Raw genomic sequence first — 25578 nt, forward strand, 5'->3', positions numbered from 1 at the left:
TTCTAAAAGTTGTTTCAGGTGACAACCTCATGAAGCTCATTGAGAGAACACCAAGGGTTTGCAGCACTACCAAAAAAGCAATGGGTGGCTACTTTGACGATACTATGATATAAGACGTGTTTTCAGTTATTTCACACTTTTTTGTTAAGTACATAATTCCACATGTGTTCATTCATAGTTTTGATGCTGTCAGTGATAATCTACAATATAAACAGTCATGAAAATAAAGGAAACGCAATGAATGAGAAGGTGTGTCCAAACGTTTGGCCTGTACTGTATGTTACAATATTTGCAACTGGCTTTTTCCCAATCAGTTAATTTGAAAAAACAAAAGAGAATTGTGGAATTATGGATCTCAACCTCACATGAAAGAGAAACAACACCAAGGGAGAAGAGACCTTTTCTCATTCTGCAGTTTGCTGTATCAGCAGTTTGGAACAGCAGCACGATTGAATGGCTTTGGAAGGACCCAGTCAAGCATCACACTGCTGACAGAGGGGAAACAGTTATAATGCTAATAGATAAAGTGTTTAGACAAAGGATTAATGTCCTTGCTTTATCTTGGTTAAATGCTGGTGTTTCTGTAATTACGTTAAGCAACTGACAAGCTTCATTTAATTAGTGTCTGAAAAGTCGATGATCTTTAATAAAAACAGGCACTTTGTGCTCGCGGAAGACAAGATCCAACAGGACAGCTCAACAAAGCTTTGCTCTACAGCACCACTAGGCATAAAAACTCCAGGGTACCTTGAAGGCTTTATCTTATTTAGAGGGAAAAAATGGTTTTAGGGCTACACTCAGATTATGTTTTGCTGTTATTATAATCAAACAGACTGTCAATTAATTGGTTATTTGATCAACAAAAGAAATTAGCAACTCTTTGAATAATCCATTTGTTTTTCAAGCAAAAGTTTAAAGAAATCATCAATTCTGGCATTTTAGAGACCAAACGATTTAAACTGATTTGTTGTTACAGACTGATCAATAGATTAAGCCCTAAATTCTCAAACAGTTTAGCCTATAAAACCATGCCAGTCATATTTCCCAGCACAATTTTATGTCTTTATATTGATTATTTGTCTGAGTAACAGTCCATAGATAATCAGTTCACATGTAATTGGTTAGCATAATTAACAAGTGTATGCTTATATTCTCAGAGCTGCTTCTCAGGTCATCTCCTATATTTTATTCATTCAGACTGAAAACAACAGTTAAGTCTTGTTTTACTTCTTGTGCCTGAATGACCTTAAATGTCTACATGCATCTCCACCCTAACACGTGTTTGACCTTCTAGAGTAATGTACTCTGCCCAGTCCTAGGCTCTCCCCTGCTTTTGGGAGATTTTGAAACTTCCTTTTTGGGGCTGTCAGACTCACCAGATGTTTCCTGAACTCACTGTGTTCCTAACTCACACCCCTAATCAGTGGTGAAAAGCAAGGGAAGGACAGAGAGAGTGGGGATTTGTCACTCACTCTCAGTAAAGCCAAGGACAGAGAGATACCTGGAGTCCAACTGGTGAAGTCCTTGTTGCGTGTGTGTGTGCCTCTCCGCCACAGTGCTGACCAAGGCATACGGCGACTGGGATGTACTTTGGCTGCAGTGACAGAAGACTCTGTAAATCACCTGGACAGCATAAGCAGAAACACATACAGTACATACACTCATTTTTTGAGCTGCTCACTTTGTTGTACACCTTTTTTGAGCTCGCAGGCAGAAGTCCTGCTCTTTTACCTGGTGGACAGCCAGTAGTAGGTGAGCCAGCAATGTCTTGGGACTGTGGCCTGAGGTACATGTTCTCTGTGCCCCCTGTGCTGCAGCAGGGCAGCATGTGTATCCTTCATGAAAAAGAAGACCTGTCCAGACTGGAGATGGTCCAGAAACTGGCCAAGGATGGCTGCCGTTTCCTGCAGACCCACAGCAAGGGCCCAGAGAGGACAAGTGAGGTGAGAAACACAACAGCACTGCTGCAGTTAGAACATTCACTTTAAATGTAACTTTTTTTTTTTTTTTACTATCCTCCTAACTATATTCGTAAGTATCCAGATATAGGATCACAGCTTCAGTATGGAATGCTACACTGCTTGATGCATTTCCCTGAGCAGCTAGCTTTGGGCTTGTGATAGTAAAAACATAAAGCTGCTCATTAGATTTATGTCATCACGAACACTATCCAATTAGCATACTTTGTCCTTAAAATATTCAGTTCGAGAACATTAGTCCCTTTTGGTCAGATTTATACTGTGTTCCATGCTGCTGTTCTTTGGGCTTGGTGTCCAAGCATCATATATCGCACTCCCTGCAGTGTCCCATCCATCAAACTGCTTTTAATTTGTTGCTTCTGCTTTCTCTGAAAGTGAATATTGTCATTGAGATTCTTTCCAGGCTACAAAAAGCTCTCTTCAATTAAATATGCCCCAAAAAGTTTCTAGATTGTTGCAAAAGAGGTTTCATAACAGTACATTGTAGAGTGCATTGCGATCCTATGCATACAAATATTGGTTATAAATGCATTGTATCCATTCATTTCAACATCGGCTAGGTCTATTTACAGTCAATGTCATTACAGAAATGTTACATATGTTTACAGTACAGTTGTGTGGTCAGTATGGCAGTATCCTTGAAAACGCAAGTGCAGGTACTGAGTCTTCAGTTTTGCCTGCACACTTTTTTTAAACATTACATCACCTGCCAGTTGGCTGCGTAGGAGACGTCTGATTAGCTGACCTCATGGTGGGCTCAGCTTCTCCCTTCCTGCCAGCTTTATGTGTGTGTTGACCTGAGCAACAATGTCAGGAAAAGTTGACGCAAATGGCCACACCACCATGCCAAGACATTGTATGATTTTAGGGTGGATTCCAGTGCATCGGTTCTCTGACCTTTTCTGAAAACACAAGGCTAGATCTCCTTATCAATGTTGTTATTCAGTATAATGACCTTTCGTCTGCACCAAGCCACTGCCAATCTCCGTATAATCAAATGTTAGACTGGCTAATACACCAATCTGTTTTACATTTGTTTTTTAGTAACATTCATTGTGCAAAGTTTCTCATATGGTGAATTTAAAAGTATTCCAATGGCATGTGTGCATATCATTTATGTAATCTTTTCGGTAATGGACAAATATACTGACCTTTTATTTAATACATGACATGAAATATTAAGATTATGTGAGATTATCTGTTTCTATATTGTAGAGTGGTTTAACATAATCCAATGATGCTACAATGCATATACTGTATTACATGAGATTTTTACAAATGTCTAAGCCTAGACATCAAAAAGCTTAGAAATGAGCTAAATCCCAGCTGGTGGAAACAGTGATGCTTAATATACAGTAGACTGCACGCCCATGAAAGTTTTGAGATTCTGGCAAAGGGACATCATGAATGTTATGCAATCTCCTTAAATTTGGGAAAAAGATATAATCAAACTATTCATAGACAATTCATTTTGCTATAAAAATCCATTTCATATGTGCATGAGCATTGGTTGTGTTTGACACTTTTCTTACACCTTACGTCACATTATTTCATCAACTTTATTTTCCTTATCTCTGTCTATCTGAACACAGAGCTGCTGTTCTCTGCCAATGCGTGAAGCATACAGAGCTGATGTTCAAATATTTGCATGTGCACATGCACATATTCCTGTTTAGATTATATTATCAGAGCTTAACGTAAAAATTTCAGCTGATTAATACTGGAGATAATGAAGTGCATTTGCATCAAAGCGTTCTTTGAAAACAACACTGATGTGTGAATCTTTGATCTTATTCTTCCTCCTCATCTTACTATTCTGTATGATCCACGCTATTCCTTAAGAGGAATTTAGGCCAAATCTGAACACTGTCTTGACTGATGCCTTCCAGGTCCCTTCAAGTGTTCCATACCATGCGCCCCAGGCCAGATGCAACAGCACAGAGACATGCAGACAGTGTTCCTCCAGTCAGAGGAATGCATCTGGAACCCTGAAAGAGACAGTAAAACATTTGGCAGGACATGACATGACATGACTGTGCAGAGGCCTGATAACTAGTGTTTACTCTTCTGCTGACAGTGTCCATGTTGGGAGGACTTGGTGGTACCTGTGAGTAGAGGTCACCTCCAGCCTTTGGTAGGAACTGTTTGGCCCTGGCACTTGGTCTCATTCCAAGCATCCACTCTAAAGGTCTGATTGTGTTTTAGTGGGAAACTGGTAACCACAAAGCCCAGTGCACACTAAGTAGTGGCTTGCAGCAGCAGAATCAATAATTCATTGTGAGGAAAGGATTGTTTGTTTGAACCGTTCACAGTACATTGAGACACTCTGTTAATTATAGTCAAGAATTAAACTTTGTTGTGCTTAATTGGACAAAAACAGCGTACTTTGAAGAGCACACAGTGTAAGTCATGTCTTGATAAAGATAGACCACCAGTGTCTTTTTCCCAAGAACCAGGAAGCTAATCAACACAGCTTTCCTTTTCTGGGAATCTTGTAGTTTTTTTCTTTTTGTCACGCTCCTAACCTTATGCCCTACTGTGGTCCTGTGACAGGATAATAGAGTCTGCTATTACACAGGACACACCCGTAAGTAGGACTACATAACAAAAAAAAACATTTTCATACATGTGTGTGATAGGGAACAAATAAATTCATAAGTTGACACTTTAACAGACATGTAAACTTTGCTTAGAGTCATGAATCACAGCACTGAAGTAACTGCTAGCAAACATTGCCATTAATGGTACTTTCTGAGGCTTTGAAAACATCTCTGCCGTTTATAGATGTCACAGCCAGTCTGTTTAATGTTAATGCTAAAAATGTGGCTCACTGATAGACACAGTTGTGTCTTTGTTGTATGAGCTGTTGTATGAGCTATTGTATGAGCGTGTTTGCGTGTTGTGTTAATGCATTCATCTGTGTATGTGTTGTTTGTGAATCTACAGTAGTCTGTTTATGTTTATGTATGTCCAGAGATCACAGATAAGTGCTAATGTGCCAGGAAGTCATGCTTAGCTGAAGGGTCATGGATGCTTCTCTGCAAAAGGCAATTAGGGAAGAAAACTGCAACCACTTCCAGACTGTCTGCCTGGCTAATTGCATGCACAGAGGCTTGTGTTGCATTGACTGATGGCTGACGAGCGTGGGGGTGTAGAGGGAGGGTGTAGCTGATGCAGGATGCGTGTGCGTGCACTATACAGTTAACTCCTCATTAAGACCAATATCTCGGATCCAGACCCTCCATTGTCAAGCTAACAGCCATCTTTACATGCCAAGGATGCTGCAACAAGCCATTCTTAAATACAAAAATACTAATAATAACTTTTCAAGGTCCTCAAAGACACTTTACAATAAAACCAGTACATTAAGCATTTAATGTACATTAACATTTAAAACAAATGAAGCAATAAAAAAGACACAAAAACAAGCATTTAAAAAGCAACTCAAACAATAAAAACTAGCAAATAACAGCAGATGAAATAGAGGCTGAAGGCAAATTAAAAGAGGTAGGTTTAGATAAGTGAATGTGTCCAGGTCAGTACAGTCACGCATGTGTATAGGTAGGGAGTTCCAGAGGGAGGGGGGTGCGATGGTGAAAGCTCTGTCACCCCAAGTACGTCGCTTGGTTCTGAGTTATGGGGAGACAAGGTTTGTGTCAGAGGAGCGCAGGTTACGGAGGAGATTGGGGTGGTGGAGCAAGTCTATGGGTTTGGAAGGGGCCTGGTTATGGTAGGCTTTGTGATGCGTTGGGGAACAGGGAGTTAGTGGAGATTGTGGAGGACCGGGGTGATGCGGTCACTGGAACGTGTGTGGGTGAGGAGGCAGGCAGCAGACATGTAGGGCTACAAAAGTTAAATAATTATTGAAAAGTTTGTGAATGTCCAGGTTGACCAGTGTACAGCATCACACCCATCAAACTACAGCATAAATGTGGGACTCAAAGTGGGTGGATGTACTTCACATCCCTGATTATATTTGCTTGGTATTGTCTTTTAATAAGCTGTAACAAATATGATGGGAGTAATATTTTTAAACACATACCTACATGGATACCCTTTGTAGATTAGTCAAAAAACTGAAAAAAGAGGGAGTAGGAGACAGTAAGCAACATGAGGATAAATTTCTTAAAACACATCATGGTGGTCATGAGACAAGGACTTACCATGTGATTTTAAACTAAACTCTGAACCAGTGAACCATTGTTGGTGCATCCTGAGTTTAACCCTATGACAGCTTGAAAATAGATTGTCTCTAGACACCACCCATAATTTAATAGGCTCTACATTGGAATTGGTAATTAAAATGTGTGCGAGTCTTTTATGTTAATCCCTGAATGGGCTCCACCGATAAGGACTGAATAATTATATATATGGAAATTCTCTTTCATTTACAGTGCTGGCTTTGTCAGAGTATTATGATGGAAATCAGTGGTGATTTGTGTGAGTGGGAGAAAATACAGGGGAATCTCCTTGGTGATAACGCACACATCCCTCCCTCCCCCCTTCTTTCTCTGTCCAGCCCCAGAGTGACGAGGCAGCCCGAGTGTGTCTGAGGGAGAGGGGCCACGATGTGCTGGTTCTCCAGAGAATATCGTCAGAGCAGCCAGCCCTCTCTGCATCGGCGAGGGGAGGAGGGAGAGAGGAGGCTAGGAACAGGAGGTAAGCCTCTCCACCCCTCCTTTCTTGATGCCCTCCCTCCCTCCCTCCCTCACTATCTACTTCTCTCCCACATCATTCCCCCTCTCTGTCTCTCTGGATCACACACTCACTCACACAGGCATGCTTACATCACAACTCCCAACACGTAAATGATTGTTTTAAATACATATAAGTAAGCAGCATGGGACTGTGAGGCAGAGCTCTGCTGGCTGCCTTCTCATGCAAGTCATTCAGGAGCCTTTTCAGCTGTGAACATACTGGAATACCTCACTTTGCTTGAGGGATAGATAGCAGTGGATTCTGGGCTGTGGCAGCTGCAGGTGGATGGATGGATGGGTAAAAGGGGCAGCAGTAACCACGGCAACATTGCCGGTGTGAGGGCACAGGGACTCTGCAAGGATGGGATCTCGGCCACAGCCCCCAAACCTGCGACAGGAGGAGGGCAGGCTGCTGCATGCTGCCTTGGTGGAGCAGGAGGAGGATGGGGATGATGAGGAGGGCTCCGAGGAGAGCAGCAGTGACAGCACCAGCCGGGCAGAGCCGGTGACCATGCCCACCTTTGACGTCCCCTACTTTCGCTACATAGACGATGAGGGGACAGAGGGAGAGGAGGAATGGAGCAGCAGCCGCTCTCTGTCCTCTATCGAGGAAGACTCGTCCACTGACTCTGTTGTGTCTGACAGGTACGTGGTGGTATCAGGGACCCCGGAGAAGATCCTGGAGCACTTGCTGAGTGACCTGACACTAGATGACGAGCAGGGGACAAAACAGGACAAAGAGTCAGGTCAGCATGCATACTTTAAATTCCTGAAACACCTTTCTCATCCCTGTTGTCCTTAATGCGTTTTTTCAGTGTGTGAATAAGCATTGTCTTGTATTTCAGAAAGCATAAGATGAAAAATAGGAGAATATTTAGTTGGTGGATGGTACCTAGACAACTTCAGGACTATGGTATATTTAAGGATGTGTGTTGAAGTAAGTCCACTGATATGTCGGTGTGTTTGTGAAATATAGATAGAAAGGAAGAGACAGAAATAACTCCCTTTACTTTTCCTTTCACGCTCTCCCCACCCCTCTAGTCTCTCGCAGAGGAGCTGGGACAACAGCCCCCTTTGGGTGGTATTAATGGGCTAATCATGTGCTATCATTCCCAGAATGGCACTAAGTTTGAGACATTTAAAAGCCTTTGACGGAGATAAACATTGCTCATATCTTTTGAGTACTGCCATATCAAACTGTGTGGCATGCAGTGTAGCCTCACAGCGATGACAAATAAACACATTTCCTCTCATCCAAGCAGGTACATGATAATGTGACACTGTTGCCAAGGCAGAGAAGACTCCCGTTGTTTGAGCTGGAAAGATGATGATTGAGAGCTGTAGCACAGTCAGACACGCAGAGTAAAACTAATAGAGAGAAAGACTGTAGAGTGGAGAAAAGGGGAAACAAGGAGGGAAGAAAAGGAGGATGCCGATTTTTTTTTCCTTGGAGATGGAGGCAGGCTAACCCCATACCAGAGATCGTTACTCATTCTGATGAGGAAATGAATGAAATTGATCTAAATGTGCTCTGGGGACATGTGTCTGCAGTTGGAAGATGATGCATTTTACATGCAGAGAGAGTTATGTTAAATGTTGATTCTCATATTGTATTGCTATAATAGAGTATTTAGTGTTGATGTAAAGTGAAATATTATCCCATCTTTTAATTTCTATCTACAAATTCTAATAATTATATTGTTTGTCATAGAATCTGAAACAAGCATAAAAATAAAAATAAAATAAAGTGAAATATGAAGCTAAATTAGCGGGTACAAGGGAAATACATAATTCTATACCTTCCTTTTATTCCTAACCTTTTAAAAAATATCCCTTGGGTTCGGTAGGCACTATGTTGTTGATAACTCATTCACTATTAGCTCACCTTGAAATGAGTATATTGAAGGGAAGCCTTCATAGGGAGCTGTGGATCAGAGCAGGTCGTTGAGGGCATGGTCAAAAGCCAGAGACCTGAGGAGAAAAAAAAAAGACAGAACGGAATTGGAAGAACAATTAATCTGCACTAAGTAATGTTTCATAGTCTCACTCCCGCTGGCCTTGGCTCTCTCTGCTCTCTGTGGGGCTACTGAAGCTCCCATGTTCTAGTGCTAGTGCCCTTGGAGGTTTAGCTCACTAGAAGCATGATAGTACGAGATCCTTGATTTCATCAAAAAGAGATTTATTTGAACATCCACCAAGCTGCCGTGTTTGGTCTTCCTCTCAAAGATGGCTCAGAGAGACTGTGCAGCAACATGACTGATGGTAGCAGCGGGTTATTGATGTTGTGTTTATGACTTACATGCTGTACAGCACATTAGAAAGGCAATTTCATATCATCATGGTCGCACTTGCTTCCATCTATACTCAGAACACAACATTAAGAATGCAGAGGAGCTTTCTGCCAGAGATGGCACTTTTCTGGAAGCACCACGGGCATGTTTGAGAAAAAGCAAGCACAGACCAATGCAATAGTCTATACACTGAGCTCTTATATGCTAGCGTTTCCTTCTGTGGGCTAGCATTGTGGGTAGCATTGTGTTTTTAATGAGAGGATGTTGCAGCTCTCTTACTGAGGCACCATGTGCTGAGATGGTGTAGAAAACATCACATTTAGTCACCAGATGTAACATTAAAAATGTTTAAATACAGACTTGCAATATAATTTAAGGCTTTTACACCAAGAGGCTGTCTCAAGATGCTTACTGAGCCAATAAGTGACACATTAACATTCTTATTTCAAAGGCGGCATAGATCAATTTTACGAACACTTATTGAAATACAAAAAAGGGTTGTCAGGTGGATTGACAGTCGGAGTGATTTCATAGGAGATTGACAATCTAGATGAATCCATTCTGTATTTCCTCTGAAAGAGACATATACATAAAAAGATGTTGGCTCTGGTGCAGTAATCTCTGATTTCTCTACATTCCACATTCACTTCTCTGATCAAGGCCAACTACTGATGATAACTGAACATTTTAAATGTATGTGTAGGATTCACAAATCAGCCCAACATACTGTTAAATGTTATTTATACAGCACCATTAATGCATTAATGTGTCTGGGTAAGAGAGGCAAACCCATCCTCTGCCAAACTGTTTGGATTAAATCTTCTCTAAAAGACATTTCCCTGCTTTTTTGTGCTGTGTTACCAAGAAAAACTTGAGCACATGACTTTAGGTCATGGAATTAAATATGTATACTGTTTTTCCAACTTCAAAAAACTTGCATAGTGTAAAGCCTGGGGAGTGGTAGGTAAGATGCTACTCATGAGAATGGGCATCAGTTAAAATAGCTTGGAGAAAGTTGTAAATACACAGCAATGTGAGTGCATATTGAACACCTGTGTGGAGGAACGGGGGTGGCATGTTGTTTTTTCTGACTTTGTGTTCAGGTGTGTTACTGTACTCTGTTATGGGAGGTACATGTGTATATGAGTGTGTAACCTCTCATAAGCAGTGAGCGATGCATCCACAGCTGCTCTGCACGGATTAACATAATGATGTCAGCAAGTCCCGTGGACCAGAACGCACACAAAGGCCCGGGGAAGCTAGTGTGAAATTAAAGGGGAGAATTTACAATTCTGGCTATGAGGCACACTTACAGATGGCTTGAGAGGAGGTTGGCCCTAATACCATTTATGAAGCTTTCCTCTTTCTCTTTACCCCTTGGACAGTCTGGTTTAGTCTTTGTTTATCATGGTTAAAAAGTGAATGTTATGATGTAGACTGTACATTCCCTGTTACGGGAACTTGTCAAAGAAAGCTGGTGATCTATTTGGCCAGCTTGGATTTAATCAATTTACAGAAACACCCATGTGTAACCTTGGGAGGAATTCACACAAGGATACACTGGCAGAAAATGCTGCTTGTAAACACATTAGGAGGATGGCTAAGCAATATCCGATTGCTTTTTTCTGTTTGTAAGATAATCAAAATAGAAATAAAAACTTAATTAGAGGTCATTGAGTCAACAGACACATTATTGGCCTTTCTATACTAATACAGCCTGCAATAGCAAATTTGTGATATTGACAATACGGCTTGTTTGAACTTGTTCAAGCAAAATGGAAAAAAAGAATCCTCAGTGGTTTCAGCACAAGTGGCGTCTAATACTGACAATAAGAATGATGTGCCATTGAAAATATCTCTCATGTTATGCTCTCCTCTGAAATCTCTCTGCTTAGTGCTTGTTAACCGATATTTGACAGCAAAAAAAATGAGGTCTCCTTCTGGTGTTATTTAGAAGGAATAGGAAAAGCTGAAACCGAGCTGCCAGCTCAATTGAAAGAACAGGCCTACTGTATGTGCAACTCAGCAAACATTAAGCATACAGTTGTCAAGATCACTGGTGTGTCTCGCCCTCCAGCATCCTGTAAAACATTACAAACTAGTGAGGCTGTGTGTGTGTGTGTGTGTGTCTGTGTGTAGGATTTGTACCTTGAGCTGAACCTAATTTTGACTTGTAAGCTCTTCTGTGATTTATTTTGTGGACTTTTTAAAAAGTTGTATTACTAGAAACTGTCCCATAGTTTCTCCATTGTCAATAATGTGTTTTCTCTTTGCAGATACACTTCTGGATGATTTTCTGCTGACCTACCCAGTGTTCATGTCAACCAGTGATTTATGCCAAGCTCTGCTGGGACAATATCCTTGAACACAGAAACATTATAACAAAGATTCACACGTACTCCTCTATTGTAAACGTTACAGACAGATATAAATGTTTTATACTAAAACATAACTTTAAAACACAACTTTATTGAGTCAAAACAGCTCCATTTCACTCAACTGTAATCATCTTGCTGCCTGTCCTTTAATCAGCATTACACACTGGCTTTATGCATGCTTCATTGTATGCTACATTTGATGTCAGCAAATAAATCTCATTCTCCATCTGTGCTGAAGCCTTAACCGAATCCCACCTATTGCACCAAGCGATACAGAGGGAAAGAGGACAGGAAAGAGGCCCTGGAAAGGAAACAAAAAGTCCTGCACCTGGTGTCACAGTGGATGGCCCTGTGCAAAGACTTCCTGAGGGAAGACGAGCATGTCAAACGCTTTATGAAGGTAGGGATTATGATGTACTAGGGAAAAGGTGGAAACTGGGTGTGAGGTGATCTTAATATGGGAGTAACGAAAATTGACATTTCCTTTCAGACTTTGTACCGTTCCGTGTTGGATGATCTCTATGAGCACCCAGCCCTGGAGACGGATGTGAGGGAACTGCAGAAACAATACCAGCTGCATCGCAGACAGTGAGTGATCACGTGTTAACTTACTTTGTCATACAAGTCACCAGGGTAATTAAATAAGTTCTTACGTAAATTATCTATAAAATGAAAAAAACCTGATGTATTGATTGATAGCAAATCTGGGTGTGTACAACAGCAACTATGACTGCTGGAGGTCTGAAAAGAAGCAGACACTAGCTGGTCTCTGATTGCAAAGAAAGAGCTGCTCCTCTGCTTGGTGCCTTTATTTAGCTTCTCATCAATGACTGCATTCAGAAACTGAAGAGTAATTGCAGTGTTCTGGGTTGTTTTGCACAGAAATGTGAAGGTCATAGAGCTCTTCATGTTGAATCTCCAAAATTGAGGAAATACAGTAATTTGGGGATTTTAATGATGACAAGCTGTCAGAAATGTCACTTTCCATGAAAAGAAAGAATGCTCCACAACTAGTTTTCTACACACAATTTTAAACTCATAAGTATAATCCCACATATTTCTGGCCACATCTACAGTACAGTACATAGAAGTTAGGGATTGACCATAACATTGGAAAAGGAGTCTCAGCTTTTTAAGCTATTTCTGTATAGCAATGGGATTCTTGTACATTAAACCCCTTGATGCAAGACCCCTCCTTCATCTCCCTGTTGTTCTAATTCACAACGATGACCGGCTCACTCTACATTATCCCTTGCGTATTGCATGTGTGCATAACTGATGTGCTGTACATTAAACATATAACTTTCCATCAAACATATATCTTTATTTGACATTTAACAGAGTCTTGAATATTGTGGTGGTTAATGAAGAAGAGTTGCTACAGTTTCTCAGTTTGATCAAGATAAGCATCACATTGTGTCTCGCCAGACACAGTGCCATACCCATGTCCGCCTTCCCCTCCCTCAACCACAGCCTCCAATCAGATCTTCTCCCTGGGGATCCCCAACCTGCCGCCCCTTGCAAACCAGCGCAGATAATTCAACCTGACTCTGCTGCCATTATCTGGCTGTTGCTTAATTCATGTTTATAAGCAGGGAGGGAGATCCACAGCACCCACTCCTTTAAAGCAGTGGACGTTTTGAGGGTGTTACTAACTGACATACTCTACTATTTATGAGCTTTTTTACAATCGGGCTCACCCCAGGGGAGGACAGGGTTGACTGCTTTGTGGTAATCTGCTGCTGAGTGAAAAGCTAAAAAGTGTAATTTTTTATAGAAAGAAGACTCATTTAGTCATGTGCTCCCATCAACTTCGATCTGGCCTTTGTGCAAAAGAAAGACAGCTTGAGTCATATAATTCTGAAAGTTTCGGAATCAAACACCACTTGTTCTCTTTCGCCCTATCTTCATGTGGCTTTGTAAATCACAAAGCTCATTGACTGTTTTTTGTTTTGAGGAGCAAGAGAGTGAATTACATCCCAAGCTCTGTTTTGACAAATACAGTGGGGTTTTCATTAGTGCAGGATTGCTGCTGGCCAGAAGGAGGGGATCCCTTAGGGCAGGCTTTGTGCCAACATGCCTATTGTGATGCAGAGCCCAGTAAAAGCTGAGGGATGATAATGGACACAGGGCTATCCATCATGCTAGCTGGGCCTAACTGATGAGAATAGAGTGATTAAATGAAGGGATCACATTGAAAGGTCTAAAATCTACAAAGCACTCTCATCTCACCGTGACACCAATCTTAAATAATGGACTGAATGCTGCAGAGGAGTAGATATAGGTACATTCACTTATAGACTTTATAGATTATAGACTGGTGATGTTGTTTTTGCACAAAATTTGTACAGTTATAACTTTACTGATTTATTTATTGTTCTTTTTCCAGTACGGTGGATGAGTATTCCCCTCAAAGAAAGGTGAGTGAGTAGACCTTGTGTTTATTCTCTTGAACACACTAAGACAAAAATAATTTTATTAAACAAAGCTGACTGCCCATATCGACTTACTAGATTGAGTGTTGTAGCTATTGTTCTCACATTTCCTGCTCTGTAGTTCTAGCGAAATGCCCGCAGTGTTCCCAGACAATGTGAATGTGTATCAAAAAAACACAATTTCCCTTCTTTCAGAGCAAAGCACTGAAAGAGAACGGGCTCCAGTCCAGAGGTACCCAGAGGGAGACCGCGGAAGGTAAATCGTAAAACATGGCGTCCTTCACACATTCCTCCCATCGTGCGCTGTTTCTAAAGCTGTAGAGAGGAGACATTTAGTCTGAACAGTGGAACAATGGAAATCTTTCCAGGGATGGAATGAGAAGGTTTGGAAATCCAAATTCCTGAGTGATGACTTATTTTTAAGGGCAAGCTGACTAGCCATGTCATTATCTGCTGTTTTTTGGTTGGGAGATATCCGTCTTAGAAGTTTTTGCTTCTGGATTATTCACAGTCCTCACTTTAAATAATTTTCATTTAAAGTACTCTCGATCAAAAGAAGTATTCCCACTCACTAGGGATGTTTCGTCAGATACTTGAACTTGCGCATCGGCGATACCGAGTACTGATCCGATACCAGTGTGTTTAATTAAATAATTTTATTAGGTTTTAAAAACTGTATACTACTATTCTTGTATGGATGTGATATGATTTTTATCTTTGTTGTCGGTCTGGCTCAGTTTAAACTACTTGTGAAACAAGAACTTTCTTTTTTATCCAGTTTGACAGTCAGATATAACAAAAAAATAACATAAATAAACTACTTTATTGTAGATTTTCTTCATGAGAAAAAACAATCCAGGTTGTATGCATGTCTTTAAACCAATCACAATTGTCTCGGGAGGCACTACGCTCCGGATGCAGCGATGATAGCTCCGCAAAATGGTCTCGGGAAGGAATTTGTTTTGGTGAACATTTTCACCCCCGCAAAAATCCCCCCACCACATACGGTAATAAATTAACTGTTCACACAATACAATAACGTGAGCTATTTAAATTAGCTGGATAGATGGTTAACCCTTGTGTTGTCTTCCTGTCAGATTAGAAAATCAACACTTTTGTTGACGCTTTTTATCAACGTTTTTAACTTTTTTCTTGTGTTTTTTTTCCCTTTTTTCAACACCTTTGACGCCTTTTTCAACGTTTGTCACTTTTTTTGCAACACTAACTTATTAACTTTAGTTTTATAGTTATTTTTGGAATTTATGGTCAATAAACCTCATTTATAGGAAATTATACCTAATGTTTGAGTTAAAAAAGCAGAAATTAGGAATTGTTTAGACATAATTAAAGGAATGTATGTTGATGGATAATCAAAGACTGGAACATGTAAACTTTTACTCAATGCTATTTCAAAAACACTTCAATTTGTTTTCCCAAATGCTATAAAATTTAATAAAAAGTTAATGAAACTGGAGATTTGTACTTGCCAAACTAAAACTAAAAAAAACATTGATATAGGAAAACATGAGGACAACAGGAAGGTTAAACATAATTGCTCTTACCAGTATATCACAGTGTGTACTTCCACAGCAACCCCACCAATCGGTCCAATCATGTCCCAGTTAGACAGTAAATGCCCTTAACATATTCTTTGTAAATCTTTACAATCATTCCCCAGAAGAGCCAAGCGGAGTTCCCTTAAAACTTGCCATTGTCAGCATGAAGCTTGCTAGCTTGAAATTTCCTTAAGTGAAGTGGAGTTTGAAAACAGCAACACAGAGATGGGACGGTGAGGGACATGTTCACGGGCCGAATTTTAGGCAATTATCCTGGAAATGTACTTCAGTTGATCCAGACTACTTGCCAGATAATGAAGCTATTATGTATAGTGTACTGTGTGCATTGGGAACTTAGGGGCACACTAAGGAGAGGAAGGAGTTGGGTAGGGATGTGTGGTCAACGAGGACCCAGCAGCAATTTTCTGCCCTGGGGCTTCCTAACATGTCAACATAGTCAGAGCTGCACAACATATAAGCGCTGTGGATTCTATAGTGTACCTTACTGAAACATTTTCTCTGTTACAGCGCTGTGTCATGTGTATATTACCATGGACTCGTACCTGAGTATGAGGACCCATACTGGGGTAGTGGCCCAGGAGCTGCTGCAGGCCGTGGCAGAAAGGATGGATGTCCCACTGAGGGAACTGGTGCTAGTGGCCGTCACTTATCCTGGAGGTAGAAATTGAACATATTCCATATCATGTCATTCATCATATAGCATTTTAATTTCTCACAATATTTCATACTGGAAGTTGGTTTTCCTATATATAGTGGATATATGAGACATATGAGATTGTAATCAACAGAGCTGACCTAAATATCTTCCCAGTGACAACAGTTAAAAGGAAGAACATTTACAGTCCAGTTATATAAAGTCATTATCTGTTATCAGTGACTGGCCACCTCAGAGTGAAGCCTGGCACAGCAAATCTTATCGCTTACTTCTGATAGCTACTTACACACTGCCTGACAGATATTTAATGGTAGGCTATTCTGCTGTTAGTGATCTGTTTTCTCCCCTGCAGGGAGGCTTCTTCTGCAGCCTCAGGACAGAGTTTTCTCTGATTCTGTACGGCCAGTGGGGAGGCTGCATGTGTGCAGGAAGGACCTGGGTGAAGTCCTGGTACGAATATCACTGCAATGTGTCAATTTGATTTAAACATACTTTACATGGGCTGTGGTGTCAGAATTGTGTCAAAACATTCATCAGCTCAGAAGGAATGACAAAGTGCATAGTAATATCATGTTAGAAGCTTCAAAATTCCATTGTCAGTTATAAAAGACGTGAAATAACTAATGCAAAAACAATCTCTTTGAATGTTCACATCAATATTTCAATGTGGTATGATGTCTAAAGAAAATCTAAATCCCTGATGTCGTCATGTGTGTTTCTTTCCCCCCTCTTCAGAACCCGTTCACAGACAACTCAGAGCTGCAACAGAGGACAGCTTGCATGCTCAGTTTAAACACATGGGACGTGGCTGTTGCGCTCACCAACTTTGACTGGACCATCTTTGACTCAATACACGAGGTTTGTCCCACAACCTAAACACTTGTGCACAATTTGTTGCTTTTAGAAAAAGGTCTAAACTGTTTAAAAAGACATCAGACATGACGTAGCATCATTAGCTCCGCTCTGCTGAACTAATGAGCGTTTGTTGTTCTTTTATAGCAAGAACTTGTCTATTTCACCTTCAGCCGCCACAGTAGCAGTAGCCACACTGTGGCGTTGGAGATGCTGCTGCAGCGCTTTAATGAAGTCCAGCTGTGGGTGATGACAGAGGTGCTGCTGTGCCCAATGCTCTGCAAAAGGGTCCAACTCATAAAGAAGTTCATCAAGATTGCTGCCCAGTTAGTAGCTTTACTCACATTATTCTGCATTTCAATTAGAGATGTACTGATTGTTGACCAGATACATGCCAGCTTCTCACACTGTGGGCCAACACTACAGAATTCCAGCCTTAAATCTTGAGGGTGAGGTGTTTAGACTCACAATAAGGATGCTGCTCCCTCCAGTGGCAGATCAATAAACTTCTTTTGTGCTGATGAGCTGTGCCCCGGCAAGAGACTGAACTGTTTGCTTCATTGATCTTTTATAGCTGTAAAGCACAGAGGAACCTCAACTGTTTCTTTGCCATTATAATGGGCCTGAACACTGCATCTGTTAGCCGCCTCAGTCAGACATGGGAGGTGAGAGTGTCTTCTTCTTCTTCTTCTTCTTCTTTTGTGGCATCTTTTATGTGAAAGTACATAGTATCTGAAAAAGAAAAAGAAAATCTGTTATTTTCTCTGCAGAAAATCCCTGGGAAATTCAAAAAGCTGTTTTCAGAGTTGGAGACAATTACAGTAAGTGTAATTCATACATTATATACAGTATTTATATATATATATATATATATATATATATATATATAAATACACTACCGGTCAAAAGTTTGGGGTCACTTAGAAATTTCCATTGAACTCCATTATAGACAGAATACCAGCTGAGATCAGTTGCATTGTTTTTTTAACCAGAGCAGCAGTTTCCAGATTACATTATGTGCTTACATAGTTGCAAAATGGTTCTCCATGTTTTATCATTTAGTTTTTTTAAATGAGCAGATTAGCAAACAGAATGAGCCTTTTGACCATTGGATGACTGGTTGCTGATAATGGGCAATGTAGATATTGCATTAAATATCAGCCAACCACTCGGGTCAGTTGGATTCTGTCTGTAATGGAGTGTAACGGAAATTTTTAAGTACCCCAAACATTTGACCGGTGTGTGTGTTATATATTATATATATATATATATATATATATATATATATACACCACACACAACACAACACCCACACACTGTATAATAGATAGATATCAGTTTTGAAATGAAAAAATGACAATGACAACAATCCACTGTAACAGGGAATAAAAACCATGCTTCAGTGTACATGTGGTGAAAAAGATGTTTTTCATTTTGAAACATCAGGTGTTTTAGATGATCATTAGTCTATTATGCTACCATAATTCAGCTAACAAAGCATGCAAACACTAGACACACACATTAATCCCCAGAGGATTACACTCATTCGTTTTAAAAAAATGTCTTCACAGGATCCCTCGCTGAACCACAAGGCCTACAGGGACTCCTTCAAGAAGATGAAGGCGCCAAAGATCCCCTTCCCTCCTCTGCTACTGAAAGGTGCGCTCATTATTGTTACTTCAATACCCCACACCTAGTCTAATTCTGTGAGGAGAGCACTGTGACATATTTCTGTCAGGCATATTTGACATGTAAAAAACAGGCATTTTACCTCAAATACCTGTTGTTGAGAACAAAATGTGTATCTGTTTTAGATATTACATTCATTCATGAAGGCAACAAGACGTTTCATGATAACCTGGTCAATTTTGAAAAGCTGGTGAGTTCACAAACCCTTTATGCATCTGCACAGAAAACACACAGTGAATTGTAATGTTTAATGAAGCCTGTGTCCATCCATTATTTCCAGCACATGATAGCAGACACAGTGCGTCTCATCCGGCAGTGTCAAAAAGATCACATGGGTCAGTAGACTATTCAGATAAGTCATTCTTTGTTTTAATATGTGAGATAAGAACATTTCTGGAGTTTACTTTGTAATACTACTCAGTGCTGTAGTTTCAGTATTTGCAAGACAAATAACCAAATGTATAGTCTTCAAGTGATACTCCTTACCACAATGTCCACAATTGTTATTGATAAAAACTATTTGGCTGGTTTTACGCTCTACAACATCCCTGCATATGTGTAAAGAAAAGTTGGTTTTAATGGCTTTTTATAACATTATATGATTGTGTTGGAAATGCACAGTACAAGTTCATTTAGCATGTGCAGCTTTGTGTATAGTACAGATACTGTACAGTAGGAGGCCTTGTGAATGCTGCCTTAGCTTGGTAGTAAATACGTTCTTTCCCTCCAGGTAATGGCATCACCCAGAAAAGCAGCTCAGAAGTGCGAGCCTACATTGATTACCTGCATATCATCGACAATCAGCAGACTCTGTTTGAACTGTCACACAGGCTGGAGCCTCGTGCTTAGAGACAGTTCTCACTTACTTCCCACAGCGTCAGCCAGACTGTCGGATTGCCAAGGAACAATCTATCTCTGTCTCACCTCTCTCTCAGGACTCAGTCGGCAAATCAGAGGACGCTGCATGATCCTGGCCGACCACAGGAGGGAGCCACCCAATCAGGAAACTCTCACCGGAGAAGGGGAATAAGCAGAAAAAAGACTTACATGTATAGGTGTTTGCATAGATCTACAACAATGTTACTAATCTAAAAAGACCAGCTGCAGTGCCAGCGGTTCAGACTTGTTCAAGAAAAAAAGTGGAAGTGCTAGATCTGCAGGTCCAAACCTACTGCTGCTATTTTAATTTCCTCCACATGGCAGAGGTTGGCAGGTGTGGAGCTGTTCTTTGACCAAACACCTCCCCCTCGTGGAGAATCAGCAGCCTGCAATAAGAGTTTGTTCTTAGCAGGTGAAGCGCTTCCCTTCTAAAAAACAAACAAACAAAAAAACAAGCAACAGAAAACAAAACAGTACGTTTGACAAAAAGGACCACTCACTAGCCTTTCCAGAGCTTTTACCCACATAAAACACATCACATAAAGTAACTTAGATTGAATTAACTCATGATACTGTAGGCCTACATCTTTTGTGTATTTTCAGTGTTTAAAGATCTGGCAGCAGTGGATTGTTTCACCAAAGAGTAGTTCAGTCCTATATTGTACTGTTTTCCGAGTTCAACACAATCCAGATGTTTTCTTCTCCAGATGTAGGACATACAGTCACTAAGAAAGCAGCACAATGAATGCACAACATGCTGAATCAAGGTGACAGAAATTCTGAAAAGGACTGTTAAATATTTAAAGTTTTCATCATCTATTTTTACATAGCAGAATCCACTTACTTTGCAGTTTTCTATTGTTTAACCATTAAGTGTTTTAGATGAGGCAATTCAGATGGTATTAGAGCAGAGAATTAGGTAATACACAATGTACTGAATTCCATTGGTGTGTGCCAAGCTGTGTGTCCTGTCTGTGAGTTATAACTGCATATGTCAGTGCCAAATACCATGAAAAACACCCAATTCAAGGTAATGCTAATTGCTCATTTTTTTAAGCACAAGGATCTCCATGTAGTTGAGCTGTGGACAATCAGTTAAAAGAAGCAGCAGACCCATATCTTTACATCTGTAGGGGTCTTTAAAATCGAGGTTAAAACACAATACAATACATTTTGCCACCCAGATAGTGTTTGATTTGTTGAGGTTCAGCGACATCGGCTTTAGCTGTATGTTACTCAGAGTACCAGTAATTAGCAATTGAAAAACTCGTCACCATGTCTTTTCAAGAACAAAGACATGGTGACTCACAACAACCCACAATAACCCTTTTTCTGACTAGTCTCACTGAGAGCTGCTTCCTAGTTAAATCCAGTGCTACAGAGCTACAGCATATCTATCCTCTGTAAGTGTGTAGAAGAAACATGTTTGATTGTGCTTTTTGGGGGACCTTTCCCTACAAGTAAAGAGCAATAGCAAATACAGCACCTTCCAGACAACAAAACATAGAAAAATAGAAACCATTTGCTTTTGTGCAGTGTGTATTAACACTAATATATACACTTGTATAGTGTGTAGTTATAAAAGATACTGTACAATATTTATTATCTCGATTGGCCCACTTAAAATTCTTACCTTTGCCCTGAGGTTAGGCCATTTTAGTGTTGTAGAGGAAACTTTGCATAACATTGTTGACATTTAAAACCCTCCGTGAACATAAAAAGAAAATGCTTTAGCAGTATCAATGTTAATTTGAATTTAATTTGTATCAACAATGTCCATTTGATTCTATTTATACTGTATATAGAAATGTTGAAAATTCTGGATACAGCTATTAATTTATTTCAGAATTATTTATTTGTTCTATAAATATTACTGCTATAAGTCCTTGTTTGATTTCATGTTTTTTTTTGTATGCACCATTTTGGCTGGTCTGCATGATATGGCAAACCATGGATTGACCACCACTGTCAGCTCTGCATGCAATAAAATATTTTTCATCATCATGAGTTTGGTTATATATATATATACATACACATATACACACAGTATATACACACTATATATATTTACATGTATAAGGTGGTGACAATCCAAAATTATTCAAACAGGTGAATGGTACTTTCTAACTCATACAACAATGAGGCTCTGGTTAATCCAGGTTATGGAAAATATTCATAAAATGATAGCAGTACAGATTATAGTAAATTTGGAGACAGATTGTACTATCAGTGTGTGTGTGTGTGTGTGTGACTCACAGTAAGGTCATGATAAAAAGGGCATCTTAGAAACCACAAACAACTGAATGAATTAGAATGGGCCAGTAAATGAATAATCGTTTAGAGCCATTGTTCAATATGCAGACACAAATACATACACTTTATGGCAGAAAGACCACCCAATGGCCTGAAGGTAGTCTGAATTGCAGTTTCAAGCTTGGTACCAAGCATATTCAATTTTCTCACGTTCCATTTTGCTCCAATCTTTTTCTTTCTTTGTTAGAAAAAAATAAAATAAAAAATAAAATAATAATAATATATATATATATATAGTATATATATATATATAAAAAAATCACCTTTTAACATTAGCTGCGTTCATCTGCCCTGTTATTAAATATCAGTCCATCTTGGTCCTTAGTGAAGCTCCACTGCCTCTCTGAGGCTGCATGAGTACTGTACAGTTATTGCAAAAGTCGTTAATACTGTATTCACCACTGAAATATGACTTAAATATTACTAGATTCAGTTGGTATCTGTGGTGCTTACATGGCACATTCTACTTAATAATATTGTGCTTTAGCAAGTCACCATAAACAAATTAGTAAGAAATTGGGGAAAATGGGCAGGTTGGTCAACAGGGGCCAAAGTTCCTTTTTTGCCACGGGGCCCACTGTTGGGTTAATCAGGCCATGACAATCAAAAATTTGAAGTAGGAACACACTATTCTAAAATTTTATACCGATTTTGGTTATCTTTCATTCATTTATAGAATTGAGGGCAACTAGGCTAGGTCTTGCATTCTCCTGTATATTAGAATATAAAATCTGGAGACCTGTACTGTCACTGCACAGTATTTTACTAGAACTTGCTTCTTCACATCATCAGTCATTTACCAGCACTAAAATATGGGATTTTTTGTGTATTGATGGGTTTTGTTATCCAAAAAAATGTAACAATGTATTGCTGGGGTACTGAGAGGCAGATGTGTGACCCAGATGCCCTTGTTGACTTTAACCAGGTGTCCTGCTTGGCCTTTAACATGACTATCTGTGGCACGACCCCTGCTGCTCTGGGCCACGTACCCCGCCATTTCCTCCCAAACACTCTGCCAGCACTGTATCATTTCCTTGTCACCAAATGACTGGCTATGTGCTGTGGCGTGCTAATGACAGGAAGAGAGAGCAAATGAAGAGAAACTACAGGGAGACTGGTTCTTCATTTCCCCCGTGCAATACAATGCACAGAACCAATCCTCCATCCTCCGCAAGCCATTTTGGCTGTAGGGAGAAATTAAGAACAACAAAGCAGTTATTAGCGTTGGAGAAAATCTCATTTGAGAAGATAAGAGTGCTGATTTCTATCCAAAAGACACACACAGGGAGAGGGAGAGAGGGAGAGAGGGAGAGAGAGAGAGAGAGAGAGAGAGAGAGAGAGAGAGAGAGAGAGAGAGAGAGAGAGAGAGAGAATGGCTGTAATTTGTACATCCTATGTTACTTGTTTTTCTTAATAGATAAATATTGCACCTGGCTGCCCAGTCTCTTCCGCTAATATCATGAAGTCTCCGCTCTGACACAGCGTATTTACAAATGTTAATAATGAACATTCCAAAAAAAAAAAAAAAAAAGCTTGTTTTGGATTAAATGTTAAATAAAGGCTAAATACATTATATTATTTGTTCAGTAGTTATATCGCCTTTTTATGATTACACAAAATTCTTTCTTAGCACTATTTTTTTAATTAAAAAATATTTCTCAGTGTATGATCTCAGCCTTGCCGCCGGAGCTCCCACAATATTTTACCATAGCTCTGACATACAGGGAATTATGCACAACTCATTCGCTACGGTATAGCAGTCAAACTCTAATCTAAACACCTTAGAAGGAAATCAGTTCAAACGTCATACCATTTTAGATAATATGACTGTTTCTTTAGACTCGTTGAAAGTTAAAGGATTTATTTGGTTCATATTAAGTTAATCAGATGCAAACAGAGAGTGCAGACAGATAAAGGGTAATGTGTTGCTTTCTCATAGAAAGCTATCAGTGTCTTTGAATAGGCCCGGCTGAATGAATTACACTCGTCTGTTAGTATTCTGCCTCTGCCGTACAAAAGGTCAATGTCAAATGCACCTCATTTAAAAGTCAATAGCAACCATGCACATCATCTCCTGGGAATTTGGTCCGGGAACCCTCCAGACGGCATTGTGTATCATTCAGTTAGTAGAGGGCAGCCAAAGAGCTTTTTTAATCTTGACCTTCCAATAAAATATGCTCCCTATCCTGAATTACATGGTCTAAAATAGAGACATAAGCTCCCAACAAATCATGTCCCGACTGAACAATCTCAAGGGAGAGGTTCAACAGTGTCGGACACAGACACAACAGGTTCAGCACTGGCTAAACATCCCATCTCCACTTCCATTATCACGAAATCTAACACACACACACACACACACACACACACACACACACACACACACACACACACACACACACACACACACACACACACACACACACACACACACACACACACACACACACACACACACACACACACACACACACACACACACACACACACACACACACACGGCAGTATTGTCACGTATGAATCAAATTGGATACAATATTAATGCAAGACTAAAAACTGCATAATTGAGTTTGTTGTATTAGTAATTTTTTTTTAAAAACATATGAAAAAACAAATTAACGCAAAAGATAATCCAATACGGTCTCTAAAAAAATATGTTTTTTAACACTTTTTGCAGAATACTGTATCTCCCGCTCCACTAAAGTCTCACACGGACAGCAGCAGTGCAACTCCAGCTACAATCCACCTGGTAGGAGGCTGTTTGGTTCGGAGGTGGAGGGTCCATACATATGTGGGCCCACGCTGCTTAGTGCGGTACACTGGACACTCATAAGTATTCTTGAGCTCCTGCTCTTCTGCAGGCACAGCTCTAACATACAGCACTGGCATGGCTGGAGTCAGATCCCCCAAAAGCGCCTCGGAGATGACTCCTGCCTGGGTGTCCCAACACGCTCCTGAGAGACACAGGGTGGGTTTTATTGGCAATACTTGCAGAGATGTGTTGCAAAATACTTTCCAAAATCTTTGCAACTTATTTAAGTACAGCAGGATGGGAGGTTTATAAAATCTGACCTTCCATGAAAAGTCCGTGAATATAGGCCCCCTCCCTTGGTGGATGTCCGAAGTCGTCTTTCGTCTTCTTTGTTACATCCACAGTCAGAGTCATCTTGTCTAGGGGCCACTGATTCTTGCGAGCAATGCTCTGCAGCACAGCTGGGGGGGAAGTCTGCATGTTAGATGATTTAGGTGACATGTGCACCAGAAATACTGTCTTGTTGATTTAGAGATTGTGATCTCACCTGTGAGGAAAGACTGCGGGTTAAAGAGTCCTGAGAGCCAAACGACTGCAGGAAGAACTAAGTCTTGAGTCCAGCTGTCCAGCTCTCGACAGCTACACATTAGATCATTTAACCTATACAACAAAATTATTAATAACATGTTATCTCATTGTTTGAACCTTTACAATGTGTATACAAGGGTCATCGTAATACTGGCTTCATGTTTAATGACGTTTTCTTTTATTTACTGACATAATCTTTGCTACACTTAACAATGCAGTGTTTCACGTGGAAACAAAATTTAAAAAAGCCTAATAAAAAGGAGCTTATAAAGGTCATGTTAAGTAAAAAAAACAAAACAGTATTATTAGAAAGAAGTAGTTACCAATGGGCCAGTGTTTTAGTGGAAGGATAAGCCAGTCTGGCCCAGGAATCTGGAACGGAGTCATTGAACAGGGCTGAGTGCAGAGTCTCCATACTGGAGGAGATTGTGAGTTCTCCCTGTGGACAAAGAAATCCTTATTATTGCTACAGGACTTTGAGTAAAAAAATAGT

The 25578-nt window shown here is 40.1% G+C and overlaps 2 protein-coding genes across 4 annotated transcripts in view; one reads left to right on the forward strand and one right to left on the reverse strand.

Annotated features, from left to right (window-relative positions):
- Positions 1–1405: 1405 nt before the first annotated feature.
- On the forward strand, positions 1406–21433 carry rapgef5b (Rap guanine nucleotide exchange factor (GEF) 5b). Of its 2 annotated transcripts, XM_032519050.1 has the most exons (18): positions 1406–1943; positions 6499–6638; positions 7322–7422; positions 11244–11322; positions 11601–11745; positions 11836–11933; positions 13735–13765; positions 13976–14036; positions 15865–16014; positions 16365–16462; positions 16748–16870; positions 17012–17190; positions 17439–17529; positions 17635–17685; positions 18436–18523; positions 18679–18743; positions 18834–18888; positions 19284–21433. In XM_032519050.1, exons 1-18 carry the CDS (start codon positions 1584–1586, stop codon positions 19400–19402), a joined length of 2034 nt encoding a protein of 677 aa, XP_032374941.1. In that variant the 5' UTR covers positions 1406–1583; the 3' UTR covers positions 19403–21433. The 2 variants fall into 2 exon arrangements, with proteins under 2 accessions (XP_032374941.1, XP_032374942.1); XM_032519051.1 differs by lacking the exons at positions 1406–1943; positions 6499–6638 and adding an exon at positions 6719–7181.
- Positions 21434–23589: 2156 nt separating this feature from the next.
- Positions 23590–25578, reverse strand: part of si:dkey-233k19.3 (dynein heavy chain 11, axonemal) — a 41145-nt gene continuing 39156 nt past the window's right edge. The window contains exons 79-82 of one of the 2 annotated variants that reach the window (XM_032519007.1): positions 25409–25524; positions 25045–25157; positions 24818–24958; positions 23590–24699 (exon numbers count right to left, since the gene is read on the reverse strand). In XM_032519007.1, the coding sequence (XP_032374898.1) occupies positions 24452–24699; positions 24818–24958; positions 25045–25157; positions 25409–25524 (618 nt within the window). In that variant the 3' untranslated portion in view covers positions 23590–24451. The remainder of the gene's footprint in view (positions 24700–24817; positions 24959–25044; positions 25158–25408; positions 25525–25578) is intronic. The other variant, XM_032519008.1, reaches the window with a different exon arrangement.

Source organism: Etheostoma spectabile, chromosome 6 (genome assembly GCF_008692095.1).
Source record: "Etheostoma spectabile isolate EspeVRDwgs_2016 chromosome 6, UIUC_Espe_1.0, whole genome shotgun sequence".
NCBI classification, from domain to species: domain Eukaryota; kingdom Metazoa; phylum Chordata; class Actinopteri; order Perciformes; family Percidae; genus Etheostoma; species Etheostoma spectabile.